The following is a 21,895-nucleotide window of genomic DNA, read 5'->3' on the forward strand; positions in this document are numbered from 1 at the left end:
CCCAGGAGCAAAACTCCTAATCTTACAGTGTTCCTTTAAACCTCACTGTTGAAAATATTCTTGCAATTCTGCAAAACATTAATTCAGAAATATTTTTTCACACATGCACATATGTGCTGATTACATCTGAGTGAATAAAACTATTTAACACATGTTTAAAATATTCCTACATCTGCATATCTATTTTCATGTTCACAAAATTTAACCTGCATTTTTTTTTTCACACATTCAGATACGTTGATGCAGTTTATTTTACACGCAAGACAAAATGTTATATACAACTGAAAGCTGTGAAAATATTTGTGAACATCATTTCACAAGCTCAAAATATTTATGACCGTTTGTTGACTCCATAGATTTGAGTATTTCTGTAGCTGCTGATATCTTCATCTCATCTTTATGCAAACCAGTTTCTTAAAGAGTATCCCTGGTGCCCTTTTAGCCCCGCCACTTTTGCTGCTGCTGTTGTTCTCCACAACGTAATAATTGCGAGCCATTTTACAGAAGGGTGTTACCTAAAAAGTATAACATTAACTAGCACGGATTCTGTTCCTGTACAGTGCCAGAGACTGACTGTAGTTTAAGTAATTTTTGGAACTTGGACGTTCAGAATTCATCCATTCACACATAGGTCTGAACCAGTGTGTAAAGCATATGGACATTGAAGGACCATCACAGATTCCAGTTACTTGGTAAGTAATTTAACATATAGAAACCATTACTAAAAAGATCTTTAAGGCATTATACTTCTGTAGTGCTGTATAATATTTTCTTAATAATTAATTTTTATGTAGTACTCTTAGTAAATCCTGTATTCCTTTAGTGTTCTAATATAATTCTTATCTTAAATTCTAACATTAGTTACAGCTGTCATAAAACAGTATACAATTTATTAAATGTGCAACCGCAGTGGCCTGCTTCGTCATCAGCTCAAGCACATTTTAAAATGTTAAATTCCACCGGATGCAATGTAAAACTCTGCCAAAAACATCTGGTCCCAAAATAATACACTCACGTGGCTTCTTGTCCACTGGTGTGTTCTTGTGGTGAAAGATGAATATGCTCACGTGTGCGTGTGACTGCTGTTTGATGTGTTTAGCCCTGCCCCAGGTACTCTGTCGTCATGTCACAGGACTTTAAATGGAGACTAACATAGATTACTTGTTTGAGAGACATGTGTCACATCAACTATCATAAACAACCAAAGTATAAAAGTTTAACTTCCAGATGTTTAATTGCAATTTTTTATATCACGGATGTTGTACTTTAAGTATAACTCAGAATGGTACAATAAATTAATTAATTATAATTATATAATTATAATTGTTATAATAAATAAATTAACTCCCAGTGAGCAGCAGTTGCTAATAGCATTTGCTAATAGAAGAGGTAAATGGAGAATTGACTAGACTGGTCTGAATTGACAAAAATACTATGATAACACTGAAAGATATCCACTATGTACACATATAGTGAGCAGAAATGCATCTGAGGATGCACAGGAACATTAAGGTGGATGGGCTACAACAGCAGAACGCCAAGCTGGGCTCCACTTCTATCTTCCAAGACCAAAAGGCAGAAACTGAAGCTGGCACAAGCTCTCCAAAACAGGAAAACTGAAGCCTGAAACCAAACTACCCCAGTCATTTTAACAAAGTCAGTCAAAGGCCAAATGTCATCTGCCTCTTCAAGGTCAACCCACTAGGTGATACTGCAAAGCTTTTTTTGTATTAACACACTGTAGTGCAAGTGACAGGTAATGCCTTGAACATGGTAAGTCAACTACTGCTCTGCAGAGTTTGTCTCAATGTGTGCGTTACCTTCATATAGTTGACGATTCGTGCCAGAACTCCAAACTTGTAGCCTGAGCTTCCCGAAAGAGCTTTGAGATTGAAGGATCCATTGCTGGAGTCTGAAAAAAGAAGGTAAGAAAATTAAGGATTAACACATGGATGGTGGAGAGACCTCTTAACGCTGAAAGCCATAAAAAGAAATTAGAATGTTGCTCAAGTTACATTATATTTAGTGAAAATTACTGCAAATTGGGAAGACTGCTAACTGCATAAAAGTAAACACTTACCAAAGAGCTACAAAACTAAGCAGCTTTAGTTACAAAACAGTTTCTGTGGCAATTTAAACAATGAATAAAAACTTCAGAGAAGTTAAACTTCAACCACAAACAAGCTAGAGTCTGTTTCTTACTTAAACATACCGTTCCACCTTGAAAGATGTGGAATTTTTAAATGAGCATGAAAGGGGAAATGGTGATCAACCAAGCTGGAAGTGTTCCACTCTGCCTGGAAGGACAGCCTTATAGAGTATAGAAAAGCTCTCACTAAAGCTCGCTCAGCATATCTGGCCTCGCTGATCAAGAATAATAAATATAATCCTAAAGCACTGTTTAGTGGGATTTCTAGAATTACAAAAAAAAAACCTCAGGCAGTACTACACCACGTATACCAGCGACTCTCGCCAGTGAAATAATGAATTTTTTTGTTTAAATAAAAAAAACAACCCACAGTATTAAATATGACCCAGCTGTCATCTGATGTGATTGATATAAAACATAACAGTTGCAGAAGAAAAGCTGTAAACTTTTTACCCATTCCCACAGCTAGAACTAGAGAAGATTATCACCTCTGCATATTTTACAACTTGATGCAATTCCTCCAAAATTACTTAAAGTAGTACTACCAGTTATTATCAATCCTCTTTTATCTATAGTAAACTCGCCCCTTAGCCTGGGCCATGTACCCAAAGCTTTTAAACTAGTGCTATTAGTTTAAAATATAGTGCTACTAGATGCTAGTGTATTGTCTAATTACAAGTCTATTTCAAACCTACAATTTATACTTAAGATCTTAGAAAAAAAATGTGGCCCAACAACTTCAATAAGACCACAATGTTCTCTTAGAAAGGTTAGAAAACATGATTGGACTCACAGAGACAGCCCTATCATGGTTCAAATCTTACTAAACGGAAAGTTATCAGTTCATAAAGGTAAACAATTTATCTTCCAATTATTTTAAATTAAGATTTGGAATTCTGCAAGACTATTTTAGGACCGATTTACATTATATATGTTAACGTTAGGCACAGTTATAAGAAACCATGACATTACGCTTCACTGCTATGCAGATGAGACACAATTTTACACAACAGCCAAGCCTGATGACAAACACAGATTAAAGAAAATAGAAGACTGTGTAAAAGATGTGAAAGGCTGGATGTTGTGTAACTTGCTCCTTCTGAGCAGTAATAAAACAGGTCCTGCTTCTGGGTTCAAAATTGGCAAGAAACAAATTATCCGATTTCTTTTTAAATCTTGCTGAACTTCCAATTATACCTTGTACAGCAACAAAATATTTTGGCGTCATAATTGACTCTGATTATGATTCGATCTACACATAGGCAGTCTCACTAGAACAGCTTTTTTACATCTTCGCAACATCGCCAAGATTAGAAATGCCTTTTCCCTGCAGGACGCAGAAACATTAGTACATGCCTTTATTACTTCAAGGCTTGACTATGGTAACACACTACTGTCAGGATGCACCTGCAGACTTTTAAGTAAACTTCAACTAGTTCAAAATTCTGCAGCCAGAGTCCTCACTAAAACTAGAACATTTTATCATATCAGTCCAGTTATATCATCACTTTATTGGCTGCTTGTTAAAACTGGTTACAAAATTCTGTTATTGATGCATTAAGTCTTACATGGGCTTGTTCCTGAATACCTGCAAGACCTTATTTCCTATTATGAGCCTCCACGATTACTCGGATCAGAGTCAACTGAGAGGCAGTGGGATGCCAATATTTCAACAAGCTCCAATGCCTGTGTGTCCTTCTGGTTCTTTCCTTTTAGTTAAAGCTGTTATAGTCAGATCTGCCGGAGTCATTAGCCACATTCTAATTCCATCCCTCTACTTTTTTTCTGAGTGGTCGACTGCCCACCTGCCCGACTGTAAGCTGATTGGACAACTGTCAAGTTTCCTGCTACTTGCTTCAAATCAGCTGACCATGCTCTAGCTACCGCCAGTTGCCTTGGACTAGCTGCCCACCCTACACTGAAATTTTCATGGACTCCTAGCTATTACTACTGCTTATATTAATAATAATGATAATAATAACAATAATAATGTTATCATCATTGTTTCCATTATATGATTCTATCAGTACACATAAGCATAACAGCAGACCTATGTGATGTATAGGGTCCTTTTATTTTTGTCAATAATTTGTAAATAGATTTGTAGGTAGATTGACCAGAGTTTAGGTCCCCCCCCTTGTGAGGGTTGGCTCCTCCCAAGGTGTCTTCCTCAGCTCTGAGGGAGTTTTTTCTTGCCAGCATCGCCCCTGGCTTGCATACATTTCATGTTAAACTTATGTCTTTACTGGAATTCTGTGAAGCTGCTTTGTGACAACATCAGTTGTAAAAAGTGTTATACAAATACATTTGATAACAGTAAATATCCAGAATCGTTTACATTGCTTTTACCATCTAATTAGAATGATGTTTTTATCATTTTATGCTTAGAAGGGGGGTTTAATATTTAGGGTTCTGTTTAATAAAGTTCCCAACTGTGCAAAAATACTGTAACATTAATTTTAGGTGGATAATATGCTCTGTATGGGTGAGCACCTGCCACTCGCAAAAAACATTTCAAATAAAATAATAAAAAATATATTGAAATTTAAATAGTGTGACTATAATGAATTGTGATTAGCCAATGAAGAAAAACAACAAAGACATAAATAAAATATAAGATTTCATTTAAATGATAATAATAAGTAAAACCTGTTAGAATCAGGTTTTAAAAAAGGCTGTCAGCAAAAAAATAAGCACTGAATTTAAGCCCTGCACCACCTACCACTACTAGAGGCCAGCAAAAGAGTAGGCTTCAAGAATCATTTATCAAATACGTGGGTGGTGCTTACTGTACAGTAACAATAAGTGAGGCGAGCCTTCTTGCTGAGTGATGGAGAAATTAGCCAATGGTGTAGCAGCAGTAGCTGAGAACAGCCTACTAATACTGCAAGGAGGGGCAGAGTGAAAGCGTGACGGTGAAAAAAAGGAAGGAAAACAGACACACAGGGAGACAGACAGAGAGAGAAAGGAAGGAGGGCAAAGGCAAGATAAATAGAAAGAGTGAGCCAGCATTTGCAGCATCCTTCAGTTCAGACGCACAGGTATGTTTTCTTTTTTTATTCCCCCGTCTTTTTATATTATATGTTAGCGCATCAAGAAGTAGCACAGTCATCTAGTGCTGCAAACACAGGCACACACCCACAGAGAAAAGCTGTCAGGAAGCAAGCAGAATCGCTAACAGAGCAGGTCTATGAGCATCTAGAGAGTGAAACCTATGGTCTCTTTTGCAAAAAACTAGTCTATAAAAAAATAGAGGCTTAATATAAAGTCTTAATTTTATCTGATATATCTTTCCATTCAAGTCTATATTGGGGCTCAAATAAACACAGTTCTTGTAAAAAATGTATAATAGTACATTGGTATTTTTGCAATATTGAAATCACAGATGTGTTTTCTAAAACGTTACAAATTAGTTTTCAGCATCCAGACAAGTGTCAGATGCTTCATAAAAATTCTTGTCTCACTGTCTGACGTAGTGACAATTAAAATGGTAAGGCCAGAGCTTAAAGTAGAGGGAGACTGTGCACCTTCCAAAACAAAAAATCCAATTGGACACACGTGGAAACATATCATATGCTGCAAAAATGAATATCACCTCTAACAGCAAAGTCCTCCAAACCAATCTGAGGTTATTACTTTTATTACATTTACTGTTATTCAAATGTTACTATAGTACTGTTATTTGAAATCATACAACAACACAGCCAGGTGAACAGTATGCCCAAACCACAAAACACTGTCACAAGGCCTGAATATATATAAAAATAAATAAATAAATGATCAAAATACTAATTACACAGACAAAGCACTCCAGCACCTTCTGGGCTGGGCTGCCATTGGTAGAGAGGAAGTCCTTAGGGATATAGAAAAATGGAGAGCCATCTGTCTCTATGTAGACACAGAGAGGAGGAGAGTGTACTAGAGAGTGTTAAAGACGTAAGAGGAAAACAGCCAAGGATGGGCACTTTAAAGAAAGACTCCTGGTAATCAAGCTTAGCACTCAAATTTAAAAGCCACTAAATTTATTTGTGCAGCACCTGGAGACAGGAATCACAGATTAAGAGATGTGTTACAATATATTTTATTGTTTTAATTAAAAAAAAAAGTAATTATATTTTGGGCGGCACGGTGGTGCAGCAGGTAGTGTCGCAGTCACACAGCTCCAGGGGCCTGGAGGTTGTGGGTTCAATTCCCGCTCCGGGTGACTGTCTGTGAGGAGTTGGTGTGTTCTCCCCGTGTCCGCGTGGGTTTCCTCCGGGTGCTCCGGTTTCCTCCCACAGTCCAAAAACACACGTTGCAGGTGGATTGGCGACTTGAAAGTGTCCGTAGGTGTGAGTGAATGTGTGTGTGTCTGTGTTGCCCTGTGAAGGACTGGCGTCCCCTCCAGGGTGTATTCCCGCCTTGCACCCGATGATTCCAGGTAGGCTCTGGACCCCCCGTGACCCTAAATTGGATAAGCGGTTACAGATAATGGATGGATAATTATATTTTTACTATTATTATGTATACAAATAAGTTTTAAAGCATATTTGTGTAACATTCCCCTGTATTAAAAATGGTTATTGTTACTGTATAAAAAAAAATGTACAAGTATATCTATTTTTACAATTGAGTATGTGTTTGACCAGGCTGAGCAGTTTTGTTTTATTCTATAAACCACTGGCAACATTTCTTCCAAATTCCAAATAAAAATATTGTTTTTTAAAACATCTGATTTTTATAAAATGACTAATACTAGAAATGACAAATGATTAAAGAAATTTCAGACCACAAATAATGCAAAGAAAACAACCTCATATTAAGTTATAAATAAAACAGCACTAATATTACAACTTAGGATGAGTCCAGAAATCAATATTTGGTGGAATATCCCTGATTTTTTATCAGCTTTCATAGATCTTTGCAAGCTTTCCTTGGCATAGGTCTTTCACATTGCTCTTGAGTAACCTTATGCCACTCCTGGCACAGGAATTCCAGTAGCTTGTTAGATGGCTTGTGACCATCCATCTTCCCCTTAATCACATTCCAGAAGTTTTAATGGGGTTCAGGTCTGGAGATTGGGCTGACCATGATAGAGTCTTGATCTGAATATCCCTCATCCACACTTTGACAGACCTGGCTGTGTGACATGGAGCACTGTCCCGTTGAAAAAGCCAATCATCAAAGTTGGGGAACATTGTCAGAGCAGAAGGAAGCAAGCTTTCTTCCAGCACAGTTTTGTAAGTGGCTTGATTCATGCGTCCTTCACAAAGAAAAATCTGCCAGATTCCAACATTGCTGAAATATCCTCAGATCATCATCGATCCTACACCAAATTTCACAGTGGGTGCAAGACACTCTGGCTTGTAGGCCCCTCCATGTCTCCGTCTAACCATTACACGACCAGGTGCTGGACAAAGCTGAATACTGCACTCTGAGGAGATGACCTTACTCCCGTCCACTCCTTATGGTCTTTTGTAATTTTCAGTCTGGCCCTTCTTTGCTTCTCATTGATGAAGGGCTTTTGTTTTTAGCTTTACGTGCCTCCAGTGCCTTACGAGCCCCCCAGCTGCCACTTGCCATTCTTTTTGTAGGTCAACTAACATCATCTTACGGTTGTTAAGTGACATTCGGATGAGGTGGCGGTCATCACAGTCAATAGAGAGTCTTTTTGTCCTCTGCCAGTCTGTAGCTTTATTGTCCCTTGTGTTTGCTGCTTGACCTTATTCTTATGAATTGCAGTTTTTGAAATTTTCAAGATGGAAGTAACTTCTGTGTCCCTCTGCCAGTACATTAACAATGTAACCTTTTTCCCCTCACTCAGAAGCTTTCTTTTCAACTCTTTTGATATTGTTTATAGTTGTTTTTTTGTACCTACTTACTTTTTGGGTACCCCTAGCACTGTTTTTCCCACCCAGCAGGTTCTATAACAAGTGAATAGCTATTGCAGCAGCAGAGGCAGGGCTCTAGACTAACTTTTTGCACTGGTGCACCAATTTTTTTTTCCTTAGGTGCACCAGCACAAAAGTTGGTTGCACCCAAATTTTCATCTGCATCGCATTTAACACAGCAGTTTTACAAGCTCTTTTACAAGGGGTCCCTCCTACCTCATTTTTGATCCAAAATGTGACAATTTATTTTGGCAGTTGCACCTGACTATCCACTAGTACTCTCCCTTCTTTTTTGGCTTAAGAATAAACAGCCATCTATATACGGAACAAAATGAGGTGTAAATCAGCCCTCCAGAATCCAAGTGAGCATATGTCTGATTCTGTAACAGCTCCAGTTCTTAAGGTGTAATAGAAGCTAAAGAAACAAACGTAGCTGTTTATACTCCAGTTTGCAGCTTTGTGACACCTTGTGTCACCACAGTATTAGTGTGATTGTGTGAATATAGCGGCAGCATTTAAGGTGGAACTGAAATTTAGAAGAACTCAACTTAGCACTTGGAATAATCTACGTCATTTTTAAGGTGGAATGTAATAGTAAACAACTTTTAGACAATACTGTTGGGTCTGGGAAAGTTTAAAGGTGTACTAGACAGTATAAAAACATCGGTATATGTTAACTTTTCACTTTTCTGCTTCAAAGTTCTGGTCCTGTGCCGGTACTGTAATTAACACAAGGCTTTTAAGGCCATGGAGAGTAGCTGCGCAGTGCATGCCACCTCTAAATATATTCCCACGGCTGTGTTCGTAGACTATTATTTATTAACCATCCAACTTCAAGAAGAACAGTCACAGGTTTACCTCACTGCTGTTCACCGCTCAGTTTTTTTTCCCCTCCTCTTTTCATTTTCTGAAGGATAGTTTCTCTTTATCTTCCGATTACACACAAACTCTCCCTAACTTGAGGGGACCTTTGTTAATTTGTGGGGCCCTACACAACGTGTTTAGTGAGTGTATAGGGAGATCCGGCTCTGGGCATAGGCTTCTCACTTCTCGGTTCTGTCTGACTGCAGCATAAACATTTTCAAACGTACACACACGTACAGGAATATCTGGACCACTGGCAATCACAGGGGCCCTTTACTATCTCTGATTGGTTTAGACCATAATAATGTGGCCTAATGTGTTGTTGAAACATAGGGAGACTTTATGAGTAGTGGAGACTTGTTCTCCCCCCCCCCTCAACTGCTGGTTGCACCGGTGCAACCGCCGATATTTTTTTAGTCGCACCATTGAGAAATTATGTCACACTCTAGAACCCTGAGAGGTTTTTATACTTTTGCTCGTTAGGAAAGGATTTTGTTCAGGTGATCACATAATCATCATCTCAATGTAGAAATCAGATTATTGCTTATATATACACAAAACAACATTTGTTCTCTTGAACTTTTATATAACTGATGAAAGTTAAAATATTTCCTATGTTTTCACTGACCACATTACATTTATTATGAACAAATTTAGTTTGATGCCTGTAACACAAAGAAGATGCTAATTATAATAACAATGAGAGGATGCTAACAAGAATTCAACTGATTAGCTGAACAATCTGATCATCTGTAGGCAGGCCAGCCAAGCACACTGTGTTTAGGAAGGCATGCTGATGTAGCACATGAAGAATGTAGTCTGGCATGGTCTAGCTGAAATAACCATTTACTTTCCAGGAAATGACAATGCCTCGTTGGCAGCACGCATCTCTCTAAATTCTCAATATACACATAAAATCTATACATATATAAAAAATATTTTAATTCTAGTTTTTTAATTCTAATTTTTATGTAACTTTTTTGATTCTCTCTTGATATTTAACTTTTTTAATTCTCTCAACAAGCACGGGTTCTCATCACCATCTGGGTGTTATTCCAAAAAGCAGGATTTCTCATTTAGCCAGCTTATTTAAGCCCACATTTAAGGATTGACCAACAGGCCTCTTCCTCAGCATCTGGATAAACCGGTCCATATCTTTACATGAAATGACCTAGATGATGGGCGACATGGGAATAAAGCAGTGTATGATTATGAAGCATATTAGGTCTTGCAATATGGATTAATGCTCTGAATCGATGTAGGGCTGTTAAGGAGTTAAGGTTGGAAAGACTGTTTCACTTTAGAAGGACAGTGTAGAGTTACAGCCAAAGTAAAGGTACTTTCTACTTGTATTAAGTTAATGTTGCATTAGGACTACAGATCCCTAGTATACATACGCCATCTCATATCATATTGCAGTTAACTAGTTTACACCCTATACCAGAATTTTTAACAGCAGCTAAAATACTACAGACCGCAAATAATAAAATATACATTGAAACACAAATGACAGTCTTGTGAAATAATACCACATATAACTCTTAGATATGCAAGTTTCCACTGTCCCACGCACACAAACTGTCACTCTTCATTACTCAGCTCAAGTCCACTCAAGCAAATCAGGTCAGGGCTTTTGTCTCATTCATTCCTCACATGCAATGTTCTACCTTCTGTTTTGCATCCTTTCATATCTCTCTTCATTCATCCACCTCCCATCCATCTCCTCAGTCATCCATACACCCATCTCTCAATCCCCCACTTTTTTAAAATCCATATATGCCTCTCTTTGGACCTTTATAAATTCTTTTCACCTCCACTACTTCTCCACTCTTTATCCATCATTCCTCAATATGTCTCTCTCATCTCTCCAATTATCTCTGTCAAATTCTCCCTTATAATTTCTCCACCCTTCTTCCTTCAACCCTCACACTCTCTTCCTCCATTTATCCATCTCTACATCTCTGTCCCTTCAGTAATCTCTGCATTTATCATCTATCCCACTTATTCTACCGCAATAATTCTACATATCCAAATTTATCTTCAACAGTATCCTCATCTATTGGTGCTGGTCCGCTGCATGGCACCTTCTCAACTTGGCTTAGCTATACTCTACTGTTTTGATTTTCCATTAGGTCAATTTGGTGCCTTGAGACTGGAACTAGATACTTATTTAGTCCCTGCTTGCTCGTGGTCACAAGCGAGCTGAGTAGGGACTAAACATGTTGTGTAAACCTTGTAAAATCCTGATTGGCCAGAGTGTGGTTGATCACAACTAAATGCAGACCTCCAACGAAAACTAGCCATCTGTAAAATCTCCACACTACAGCAGTTTTACAACATTTGTTTTTAATAAGATTTTTTGGGGTGCAACTAGAAACAACAAAACTACACTGATTTGAAACCAAAAGTTTTCACCTAAAAATGATCAAAATGCTTCTTTCAGTTGCAGTCCAATGGCTAGATAAAATGATCTAAACTACAACATTAAACAGATCTAAAGAGTGGATATAAACCCTTCGTTAGTAGCACCTCCATGTGGCAATGTGCCAAGGCAAGAGCAGCAAAGTAAACATATATATATATATATATATATATATATATATATATAATAAAAATATTAGTTTTTAGATGCAAAACACCTCATGCGTTTGGGCTCGTAAGTTTTTTTTTCACACAATATCATCAATACAAACAGTCAATTTGAGCAACTGCTTTGACTTATAACGCAACTTTGGGTTTGTGAAAAGGTGCTATATAAATTAACTTATTATTATGATGCACTCTATGCAGCAATTCTTCATTCATACAGGTGTATGTTTATGTATTGTTCTTTGTATATATAATTTTTTTTGTTTGTCCGGTAATAATATTATTTATAATCACCTATGTGAATATCATCTTAATTATCAAGAAGCACAAGCCTCTCCAGTACAAGCCCAACAACGCTTTTTACCACCAGTATTTAACACCACATCCTGCTCAATACAGAAACACAGAAATACACTATGCTTTACAAACGGAAAACGTTAAAACTTGCAATTTCATAGCAGGTGACACTTGCAGGTGTTTTTTTTTTTTTTTTTTTAACCGACAGAACCAAGGAAATAAGCTAACATTGGCTTTATATATGCCACTTATTCTCTCTTCTTGTAGAAAAATATGAGTGTATCCAACAGTGCAATGCAAGAGGTTTATCCATTCCATGATGGCTGGAACATCGCCTGCTTCATCATCCTCCTGCTCTTCATCCTAACCGTACTCTCACTCGCCACGCTGGCTTTCCTCTATGAGCTACTCGACTGTGGCTGCTTCGCCAAAACCAAAACAGCCCAGGAAAGACAAAACGATGAGGTGGTGTAGCCAAGACCTCTACAGCAAGAGAGAAAATCAGACAAGCAGCATGACAAACAAAGAGGTTGAAAAAACACCACAAACAGCCACTGGACATAGTGATCAGTGTCCTGAAACACAGACACACAAAGGATGCAAAGACTGGAGGAATGAGAAGTGGACTGAGTGCTCCTGATTAGCCATTAATTTACATGTCTGTAAAACAACAACAAAAAACAAAAGATGTTGTTTATCTACGTTACATTTGGGTGAATTGTAACATTGTTTTTCTCTCCCCCCTGAAAATACTTCTAATGCTACTAACAGCCTTTAAAAATGTATCAGCTTTGCCTCTGAAAGAAAGTAATTGTCAACTCTAGTAAAACTCAAGAATTGTGACAACAGGTGATGACCTATGCATGGTTAAAATGAAGCAATATTTATGAAGTCAGACCAATACAACTGCTACAGGTACTACACAGTTGCCTGCATGTACGTCTAAGGCCAGAATCAATCTAACCTATAAAATAAAATCTCTAATCAGCAATTCAACAATGTACAAATGTGGCTGAAAGATATGTTTATTTGCCTAGTGTTTTCCACTGCACATATAACTAGCTCATTTTCACTCACTTCAGATAACTGGAAAATCAGTAACTTAAGTGTATTTTTATTTTATGTCTCTTTAGTAGTACAATGTTAAAATGTATCATTTGGGTATTTAGCTATCTTTCTACCTATAAATCTGTCTACATTTTCAGAGAATGACATGTAAGCAAAGTTTGATTTTTCTACAGTGAGTGCCAATTGGTGCAATAGCTATATTAAGTCTTGCTTGCTAGTTTTCTTAACTGCATTACTTTTTTTCACACATATAGCTACAACTGCACAGAATTCTATCTATAAACATAGTTCAGACTTCTGTCAAAAAATATGATTAAAAACTCAATCTGTAAAGGCTAATGTAGCTGCACTACTTTACTCTTCTTTAGCTGCAGTACTACATTGGACAGTTCATATATACAATAAGATGACACGAAATAATTCCACAAACATGCTTTTCTCCAATGTTTAGAGTTTCAGTGAAGGGTTCAAAAACAAAAACTGGCTCTTACAGCTAACACAGATGATAATAACATTACTGTAGGCTTTCTCACTAGCTTACTTCACCATACCAAAAGAAATCGTTTTAAAAAATAGTAAGTTACTAATCGATAAACCACATTATTTTATATTATGATGTATGTAATTGTGCTTGGTGATGTTATAGACATCTTTAGTGGAAGAGTGAAGAATCTGTTAAAATGTTATTGGCGTAACACATTCATGGAACTACTAAGTCTTGTTTGTATCTAGAAATACAAAAAACAATTATAAAAGCCCTTTTTAAGGTTCCAAATGCCACATATTCCAGTACTTTCTGCAATGTAAATATACCCATAATGAATAGGGCATGACGACATTGGTTATTAAAATCTAAAACAATATATCAGCTCAATCAACTCACTGTCTTATTACAAAGCTATCAAGCTGATCTGGTGGGGCTAATAATCTGGTTGTGTTTACAGATCACTGTAATATCTAATGAAAATTAGTGTTTCTATAATAATTTCACGAACCACACGAGTATTGTCTTTTTAAAATGTGCTGGAGGAAGTACACAGCCTTCTGCTTTAGTCTCATCGCAAACAATGCACCAAGACAAAATACATATTTACTTGATTGCAGTCAGAACAGTAAACAGTGAAGATGCTAGTGATAAATTATATTCACAATTTAATTATAGTTTACATGTAGTGCTCAAATTTCAAGATCATATAGATTTTAAATAACACGTGGAGACTTCTTTCTTTAAAATATACATTCTAGTAAATATGTTTTTGGTGTTGTGACTAAATTATTCAGTTATCAATATTTATTTGCTTAGAATGTATTCTAATTCCTTTCATAGCCACCCCTATTAAAATCAACAAATTATTATATCATCACCTACAATCAAAATATCACTGTCAGCTGATAAAAGATACATCTATAATAACAAGTTTAGCTCGATCATTATTAATAAAAGTTGTGGGTTAAATATGACATCCCTCTATTAACTAACACTGAATATTGTAAAGTACTGCAAAAAGGTCAAAATTCACTTTTCATTTATTTGATGTAGCTTCAGATCATCAGCAATTTTCTTTCTTGTCCAATTCTTTTTTTCAACACCACATACCTTCAAACACCTTCCTTTGAGGTATCTTCTCACAAGAATGGTCTGAATTTCTGATCTCCTCTCTCAAAGACAAAGTTAAAAAAATGTGAGACCGTTTTTTTCTACTCTAAAAAATTATGGTTCAACTAGGAACCTTGGGGGTTCATCATTATTTTTACGATTTTTAGCAATCTACAAATGGTTCAAGAGCATTATGTGGGGTTCCTCCAAGAACTTTAGAATGTAAAGTATATCCTGAAGGCACCTTTATGGACTCCTTCAGTGTGAAAATCTGATAACCCCCTATGGGACCTTCCAATGACCTTTTGTTTTTAGAGTGTACAAGCAATCCGATTTTCTCTAAATGTGAATAATATTTCATTTCCCTTTTCTGTTTTGAGGGGTTTTTTTTGTTTTCTTTTAAATCTTGTTTCCTCATGCAAACTGGTTGTTATATTGCAATTCCTGAAAACAATTCATATGAATGTTTTAACTGGGCTGTTTTGAAGGGTGTATTTAAATTTTTTCACAGTACTGTTCTAGCAGGCAAAGGGTTACAATTCTGTAGCCAATGAGTTGTAAATGTATGTTTGTAAAGTATGTTTTTTACAATTCTTCAAAGATGTGTGTTGGCAGTGTTCTGAAGTTGAACAAAATGACTAAACAAAGTGTTTAAAATGTAACTAGCTAATGTTCGTTGTATGTGTGCTGTGTTCTATCCCCACAATGGGATATGTATGAAACATAAATCCAACATTTGTATTTTATTTCAATTCATATTTTCAATAACTGAGCAATTAAACAAGCAAAGTATATTACTGTATTGTTTCAATGACTTTGCAATGGCCTGTAATAATAATAAAAAAAAGTTTAATTTATGCCATCACCACCGAAAATTCTTTCTCTAATTCTGCAAGACATATACAAACAGATAATTATAAGTAAAGAGACTAATAATAAAATGGCACCCATTTGGTTCTGCTTGAAATTGAAGATGTGCAACAAAATGAATATTGCTGCGGGTCACATGATGACTGAAACCCCACATCGCCTTAAAGCTTGTTCAATATTACACTACAATTACCATTTTCTTAAAATAAACTTTAGTGGAAATGGACTCAGGGTAGCTTAGGGATATTAACGGCTGCCAAAGTATATTTGATGTTCCTTTTTTGCCTCAAAGACACACAGCTATTTGCAATCAATTAACTAATAGAGAACCTCTTATGGCACTATCCCTCATGTATCTATCTGTACATTCTGCTAATGCAGAAAGAGAGAGTGAGGTACATTGAGAGACAGAGCAGGAGAGAGAGAAATAGAGAGAATGATCTGAAGTATTATGTTAATAAAAGGTCATGTGGTGGATATTTTACAAGCATGGACTCGGTAAACAAAAATCTTCCTCTCTTTACCTCCTTCCTTCCTCTCTAAACCGAAGGAACATTATCATATTCCTCTCTAGGCTACAGCAGTTATTAACTTTGAGTAAGGTGGGACTAATAATATTTTATGTATTTACTCAGTAGATGGTTACTGAATTTTTTAAGAATATGGCACAAGGACAAGGAAGAGGGATGCACAGCACCACAGGTAGTCAGCACTAGCATTTAGCATGAGATGGCAATAAATAAAAGAATAAGCTTCAATATTTACATGTACCTGTTAATTTGACATAAAAGTACAATTGCATTCAATGGTGAGACAGTATGCACAGACCAAGCTTGATTCTAGCTTGTTCTCCATTTTGCAGGACTATCAGGATTATTCAAGGTTGGTAAATTACAAGAATTTTTATGAACTGAATTGATTTCTGTCTCATCAGTCTTGGCAGTTAGATTTGATTGTTTTGAAATTGATAAATGTTCCAATGACACTGTTCTCTGAAGGAAAGGACACAGGTTTAGATCTTTTTTTTTCTTTCTGTCCAATGAAAATCATGCACGGACAGAAATACACCCAAACCTATGCCTTGTAGCAGCAGCAGGACTGGTCATCCCTGTCTGCGATTGTAAACTGTAAGAGAGATTGTTCTTGAAGCATTAAAATTATTTTGCATCCATTTTCTGTAGAGTAACAAAGTGCCTTTTATTCATGTTTTTCAGGTCAAAACAGACCTGAGTAACAGACTGAAAAAGAGCATATCTGCAAATACATATTTGCAAAGTGGACCATAAAATGAGTCTTTCCCATTTGCACAATTGTTGAAACCTATAATGTATAAAAGCAACTTTCATAGTTTTAATCAAAAAATTATTTTATTATTTTTTTGTTAACAATTCTGGGGATGTTTCCTCATCATTTACTGCTTTCCAGTCTGTTTGTGTGCTGGAAACTAGTCTAAGGTTTTTACAAAGCCCAGTGTTTGTTAATTGCTAAAAAAAGGTCTCAGTTCCCGTATGCTAGGCTTCCTCTATCTTTGCTCAAAGCACAGAAAAAGCATCTAGGGATTTTTTTTGACAACAGAGAAAAATCACAAACCGAGATGAGGATTATTGCTCTATTCCTGCTCCATAGGTGGGTAATACTGACTAAAGTGTTTAATCTTTCTCTGTCTGACTCTTCCCATGTGGACAGATGAAGGGGATGTTATGAATCTACTCAGACCAATTTTTTGCCACAGTCCTCGCAGGGAAATCTGTCCATCTTGGCAATGCCAGTGTGAGGGTATTTCTATCCTTATATGAGGATACATTCAAGTTGAGATATATATATATAAATAAATAATAAATAATATTATATAAATAAACACTCAATGAAGGAACAGATACATAACTAATTGTAAGCATTACATTTAAGCAATAATTCAGCACAAAAAAATTTAATTTATACAATTTTCCCAATTGTAACTCATCAGCCTAGACCTATCTTGTCTCAGAAAAAACATTTTGTTCGTACTGAAGGTTAGAGGCTGAACTAGGATTGTCTGCTGACTGTATGGCTAAATTGTCACACACACCAAATAATAATAATGATTAAAAAAAAAAAAAAAAAAAAACACCCACACACACAAAAAACAGAAACCGTACAACAATGCTCCATCTGCAAGGACCACATCAGTAAATCTATCCAATATTTAACATGTAATGTAGCAGAAAACATACATCAGCTTATCCTGCTGGCTGGCTGGCTGAAAGAACCAACAAATCCTGTTTGCTACAGAATTTGCAAAATTATTTTCTGTGCCTGGATCCTCATAAACTCAATAAAACTAAAGTTTCTAAATGTGTGTCAATAAGGACATGTTAAACTGTGTGTGGATATCAATATTTATTTGCAAAAGTAAACAAATACAATTGTCAGGGTCTTGTCAGGTTTGTCCTAAGTTTGACTAGAAATGTCTGACAGCAGCATGAAGCCTTGACAATCTATTCAACTCCTAGAGGGCCACTTAACTTTCCATTTTACATTTACTCACAATTCAATGCATATAAAACAAAATAATTATATTTTGCATCACATGCATTGTGTAGTTTCCCTAAGATCAGATTTGAGTAGTACTGCTTGGCTGCTTTAACAGATGGACCGTTCTAACCTGTGTTGTTTTTGGAAGCAGAGGACGACTCTTTGTCAGGTTTGCTCTTTTTTTTCTTGGACGAGCCTGACGCCTCCGAGGATGCTGGTCGTTTCTCTACAGCAGGAGTGGACAGAGCCCTCTTCTTAAAGAGTTCACGCTCTCTCAACAGAGCAGGGTCCATCCTACAGAAACATGTATGATCAAATTTACATTTTAGGAAAACAAAAATATAGTATAACATATATAGTTTACCCATTGCATCACTGGCAACAGTGCTGGAAGGCCCAAACCTAGAAGTTTCCATATTAAGTTCTATTATTTTTCCTAAATTTCTCCAGATAAAGAGGGGGAAAAATACTGAATCAGTCATGAAGAAGAAATTTTAAAAAATCATAAAATCATGATCAAAATAAATCAATCAATCAGGCGCTGCACAGTGGCAGCAGGTAGTGTCGCTGTCACTCGGTTCCAGGGGTTGTGGGTTCAAGCCCTGCTCCAGGTCTGTGAGGAGTTTGGTGTGTTCTTCCCATGTCCGCGTGGGGTTTCCTGTGTGGCGCTCCAGTTTCCTTCCATGGTCCGATTACACATGCTGGTAGGTAGATTGGCAACTCGAAAGTGTTCATAGATGTGAGTGAGTGTGTGTCACCCTGCGAAGGACTACCGCCCCCTCCAGGGTGTGATCCCGCTTTGCGCCCAGTCATTCTGAGTAGGCTCCGGAACCACCGCGATCATAAATGAGTTTAAAAATCACAATTAGTACTTTGTTGCTCTATTTCAGGTCCATCTAGGCAATAGGGAGATTAAAAAAAAAGTCTTTTTTTTTTTTTTTTTTTTTTTTTTTAAATCATTACCATTCTAAATTTTCAGTGGGACTGAGATCCAGACACTTTGCTGGCCATGTTATGGAGTTGACAGATCATTCCTGAAGAAAAGTTTTAACACTCTGTGTAAGATGCATTTTCATCCTGAAAAATTACTTTCATTTTATTAATTTTATGTAATCGCTTATCTAGTTCAGGGTAATGATGGGTCAGGACACTACCTGGAATCATGGAGCACAAAGCCTGTACAGGGTATCAGTCTATCGCAGGGAAGCACACACTCACACCTCTATTCAGAGCAGGGCTCAAAGCCAGAGCCCCAGGAGCTGTGTGACTGCAACACTAAAAATGACTTCATTTTCACCAAAATAATTTTCTATGAAAGTAATGAGAAGTGTCCAGAATTTCAATGTACACTAGTTAGCTGACACTTGAATTAATGACTGCCTTGCCCTCTGGTCCGTGACCTGACATATCAGAAAAGACAGGGGAAATTAGATAGTAAGATGACTGCCTGAAAACAATGTGTCATTAAAATGACACCAGGCAAAAAGTTCAAGCATATTGACTGTTATTAACAATTGAACATAAAAAATTCAAATTTAAACACTCACAAAAAAGAGCATCAATTTATCCAAGCAGTAGTCCCAGAAAGACTATGAGCCACACTTTTCACAATGTTAATTCTTTTTAACTATATACTGACCAGCATTCAACTGTATTTCAGAGGACAGAGAATTATACTGAGGACCATTCTGAGGCAGAATATGTAACACTAACTTAATGTTTCAATATTAGGCTTAGTTTAAGTCAGAGAAAACAACACTAAATGGTACAACTTTCAAATAATCTGAAAACAGAAACATCAGACATGCAAAACCATGAGTGTGTGGACATGTATCTTTGTTGGAAAACATGCTGTGAAACTTTTTTACAGTTTTCAGGTTCTTTAAATTTCCTTAATACACTGACTAATGGGACATAAAAAAATCCTGCTGCCAGAAAAGCTGGGGTTTTTTTTTTCTTTTTATTAATACCATTGAGGAAGCTGAATCTCTGCATTTAACCCATCTCTAGAAGTGTACAAACACAGACACACAAACATGAGTCATCAAATTTTGCACACATGCTAGGGGAAGTTAGCACACACCCAGAGAAACAGGCAGCCAGCCATAGTGCTTGGGCAGCAGTTGGGGGAATCTGTTCTTTCCTCAAGGGAAGCCATGGGTGTTGAGGGTGGGAAAGCATTTTTCCTTCAATCTCTTGCCCTCATTTCTCCTGCTGGTCTGGGTTACTAAACCTTCTAATAAAAAGCCCCCATCTCTAGCCCATCCCTAGGACATGGTTGAAACCAAATATGGAATAAAAATAGTTTCGGTTGATTGGTATTGATTGAACTTAAGTGTTGTGTGTATGGTTGTTGAAGCAGAGAAATAAATAATGGAACTAGTAGCAAATAGTGAGATTGGAGGGTGGGGTGGTTGTCTGGAATGACAGATCTCACTGCTGATTCATGGAAATGCACATAATTTCACAAGTTAAACTTAAAATCACATACATTCATGTATTATCCAGAAACAGTGAATTTGTACTACAAAGCATGAAATATTTTTGTATTTGTGCACATACCTTACATTGTAATAAAAAAAAAAAACACACACTGGCTTATGCAAATAAGGATAATGCTTGTTGATACCTATGATATTAAATATCAAAGTTCATTATCTATTAATTAATTATATTAAAAATTAAATTACAATTTGTTTAAAATTTCATGGTTTAGAGTGACATTAAAACTCACAAGATTCAATAATCTTCATTATAGGGCTAATGTTTATATTGTAAAACCTAATGGCTTTAAAACCATCTTAAAACTGCTACATACTACAGCAAAACATTGAAATTAGGTATTGTGTTTAATTAATATTAATTTTACAACAGTTAGAAATTCTTAAGGGCCCACAGCTATTAAATGAAATAAATACAATTTAAACTGTTACTGGTTTTGACTACATTTATAATCCATTTTAACACCATTTTTCAAAATTAATTTAATAAAACACAAAAGTGTTATTTTACTTTATGTTTATTGTTGTTAAAATAAATTAACAAATGAAAAGAAATCTAAAATACTGCATGTAAAAAACAAAAAAAAACAAAAAAAAAAAAAACAACAAAATGAAAAAAAAAAAAGGAATTTGAATTTATTTTTGTTTGTTGGTTTGGGGAGGGAGGGGGGTGTCCAACATATATCCAAAATGAAAAATCCCAGTTGTTCAGTAAACAAGAATAGTACCACATGACTTTCAGTATTTGCATCCCCTAGGCTGCCATCATGTTAGGATTAGTCATTGTTAGGACTGTCCTTCAATGACTCCTAAGTAAGTGTCAGTTCACACACTGTTCTGCCTCTCATGGTTCACAGTAAACACTGGGCACTCTATATGAGCTCACTCTTAGATATTTCATATTCACAATTCATAGGGTTTATCCCAGACTATTAAAATAATTTAACGGACTTACTGCACAAAACTATGAACATTGAAGCAATGATATTGAAATTATTGCAGTTATTCTTGATGAATGCCTCAAACTCAGGTGGGCTGTCAGGTGTCCAAGTGTATATTCTGAAAACAATGTTAATGACTGATTTGATGCCATCTTTCTGTACTACACGAGTGTATCTTGGGATCTGAAACATCATAAAACTAAAACTGCATCCCTAATGACTCCCTACTGAATATGCAATATACTAGGTCAGGCTTAGAACAATGATATTAGAAACAAAATCTTTACAAGTTCAATAATTACGACATAGGGATTCAGCTCGTCCGACTGGACTCGGAAGGAACTGCTTGGCTGTGATGCCTGAATTCCAGAACTCAATGAAGACCACTATGTGGGGAGCAATTTGAGATACAGCCTAAATCACAAGCCAGGTGTCCTTACGCGTTTAATTACTGAGATAAGCTATTTTTACAGAAATAATCCGTAATACAGATAATTTCACAATACTACAATGATCTAGTTTAACTAAAGTTAGCTAGTTTTAGCTGTTAGCTAAATGATAGCTCTAGATATTTCACCCTCATATTCTACCTTTAAAACTGACCTAATGAAAATAATAATAGGACTGTTTTGTAT

At 36.4% G+C, this 21,895-nt stretch overlaps 2 protein-coding genes across 3 annotated transcripts in view; one reads left to right on the plus strand and one right to left on the minus strand.

The window, feature by feature from the left end:
* The window catches only part of gtf2e2 (general transcription factor IIE, polypeptide 2, beta), a 29,803-nt gene that overhangs the window by 6,695 nt on the left and 1,213 nt on the right, over positions 1 to 21,895 (minus strand). For both annotated transcript variants that reach the window (XM_066660034.1, XM_066660033.1), the window contains exons 2-3: positions 17,949 to 18,112; positions 1,821 to 1,912 (exon numbers count right to left, since the gene is read on the minus strand). In XM_066660034.1, the coding sequence (XP_066516131.1) occupies positions 1,821 to 1,912; positions 17,949 to 18,111 (255 nt within the window). In that variant the 5' untranslated portion in view covers position 18,112. The remainder of the gene's footprint in view (positions 1 to 1,820; positions 1,913 to 17,948; positions 18,113 to 21,895) is intronic.
* smim18 (small integral membrane protein 18) lies at positions 5,069 to 15,251 on the plus strand. The gene is made up of 2 exons (XM_066661521.1): positions 5,069 to 5,190; positions 12,037 to 15,251. Exon 2 carries the CDS (start codon positions 12,043 to 12,045, stop codon positions 12,241 to 12,243), a length of 201 nt encoding a protein of 66 aa, XP_066517618.1. The 5' UTR covers positions 5,069 to 5,190; positions 12,037 to 12,042; the 3' UTR covers positions 12,244 to 15,251.

The sequence above is a fragment of the Hoplias malabaricus genome, chromosome 2 (genome assembly GCF_029633855.1).
Source record: "Hoplias malabaricus isolate fHopMal1 chromosome 2, fHopMal1.hap1, whole genome shotgun sequence".
NCBI classification, from domain to species: domain Eukaryota; kingdom Metazoa; phylum Chordata; class Actinopteri; order Characiformes; family Erythrinidae; genus Hoplias; species Hoplias malabaricus.

What these genes read in the sequence shown, in the direction of transcription:
- smim18 (XM_066661521.1), top strand. Translation starts at nt 12,043, where the DNA reads ATGAGTGTATCCAACAGTGCAATGCAAGAGGTTTATCCATTCCATGAT.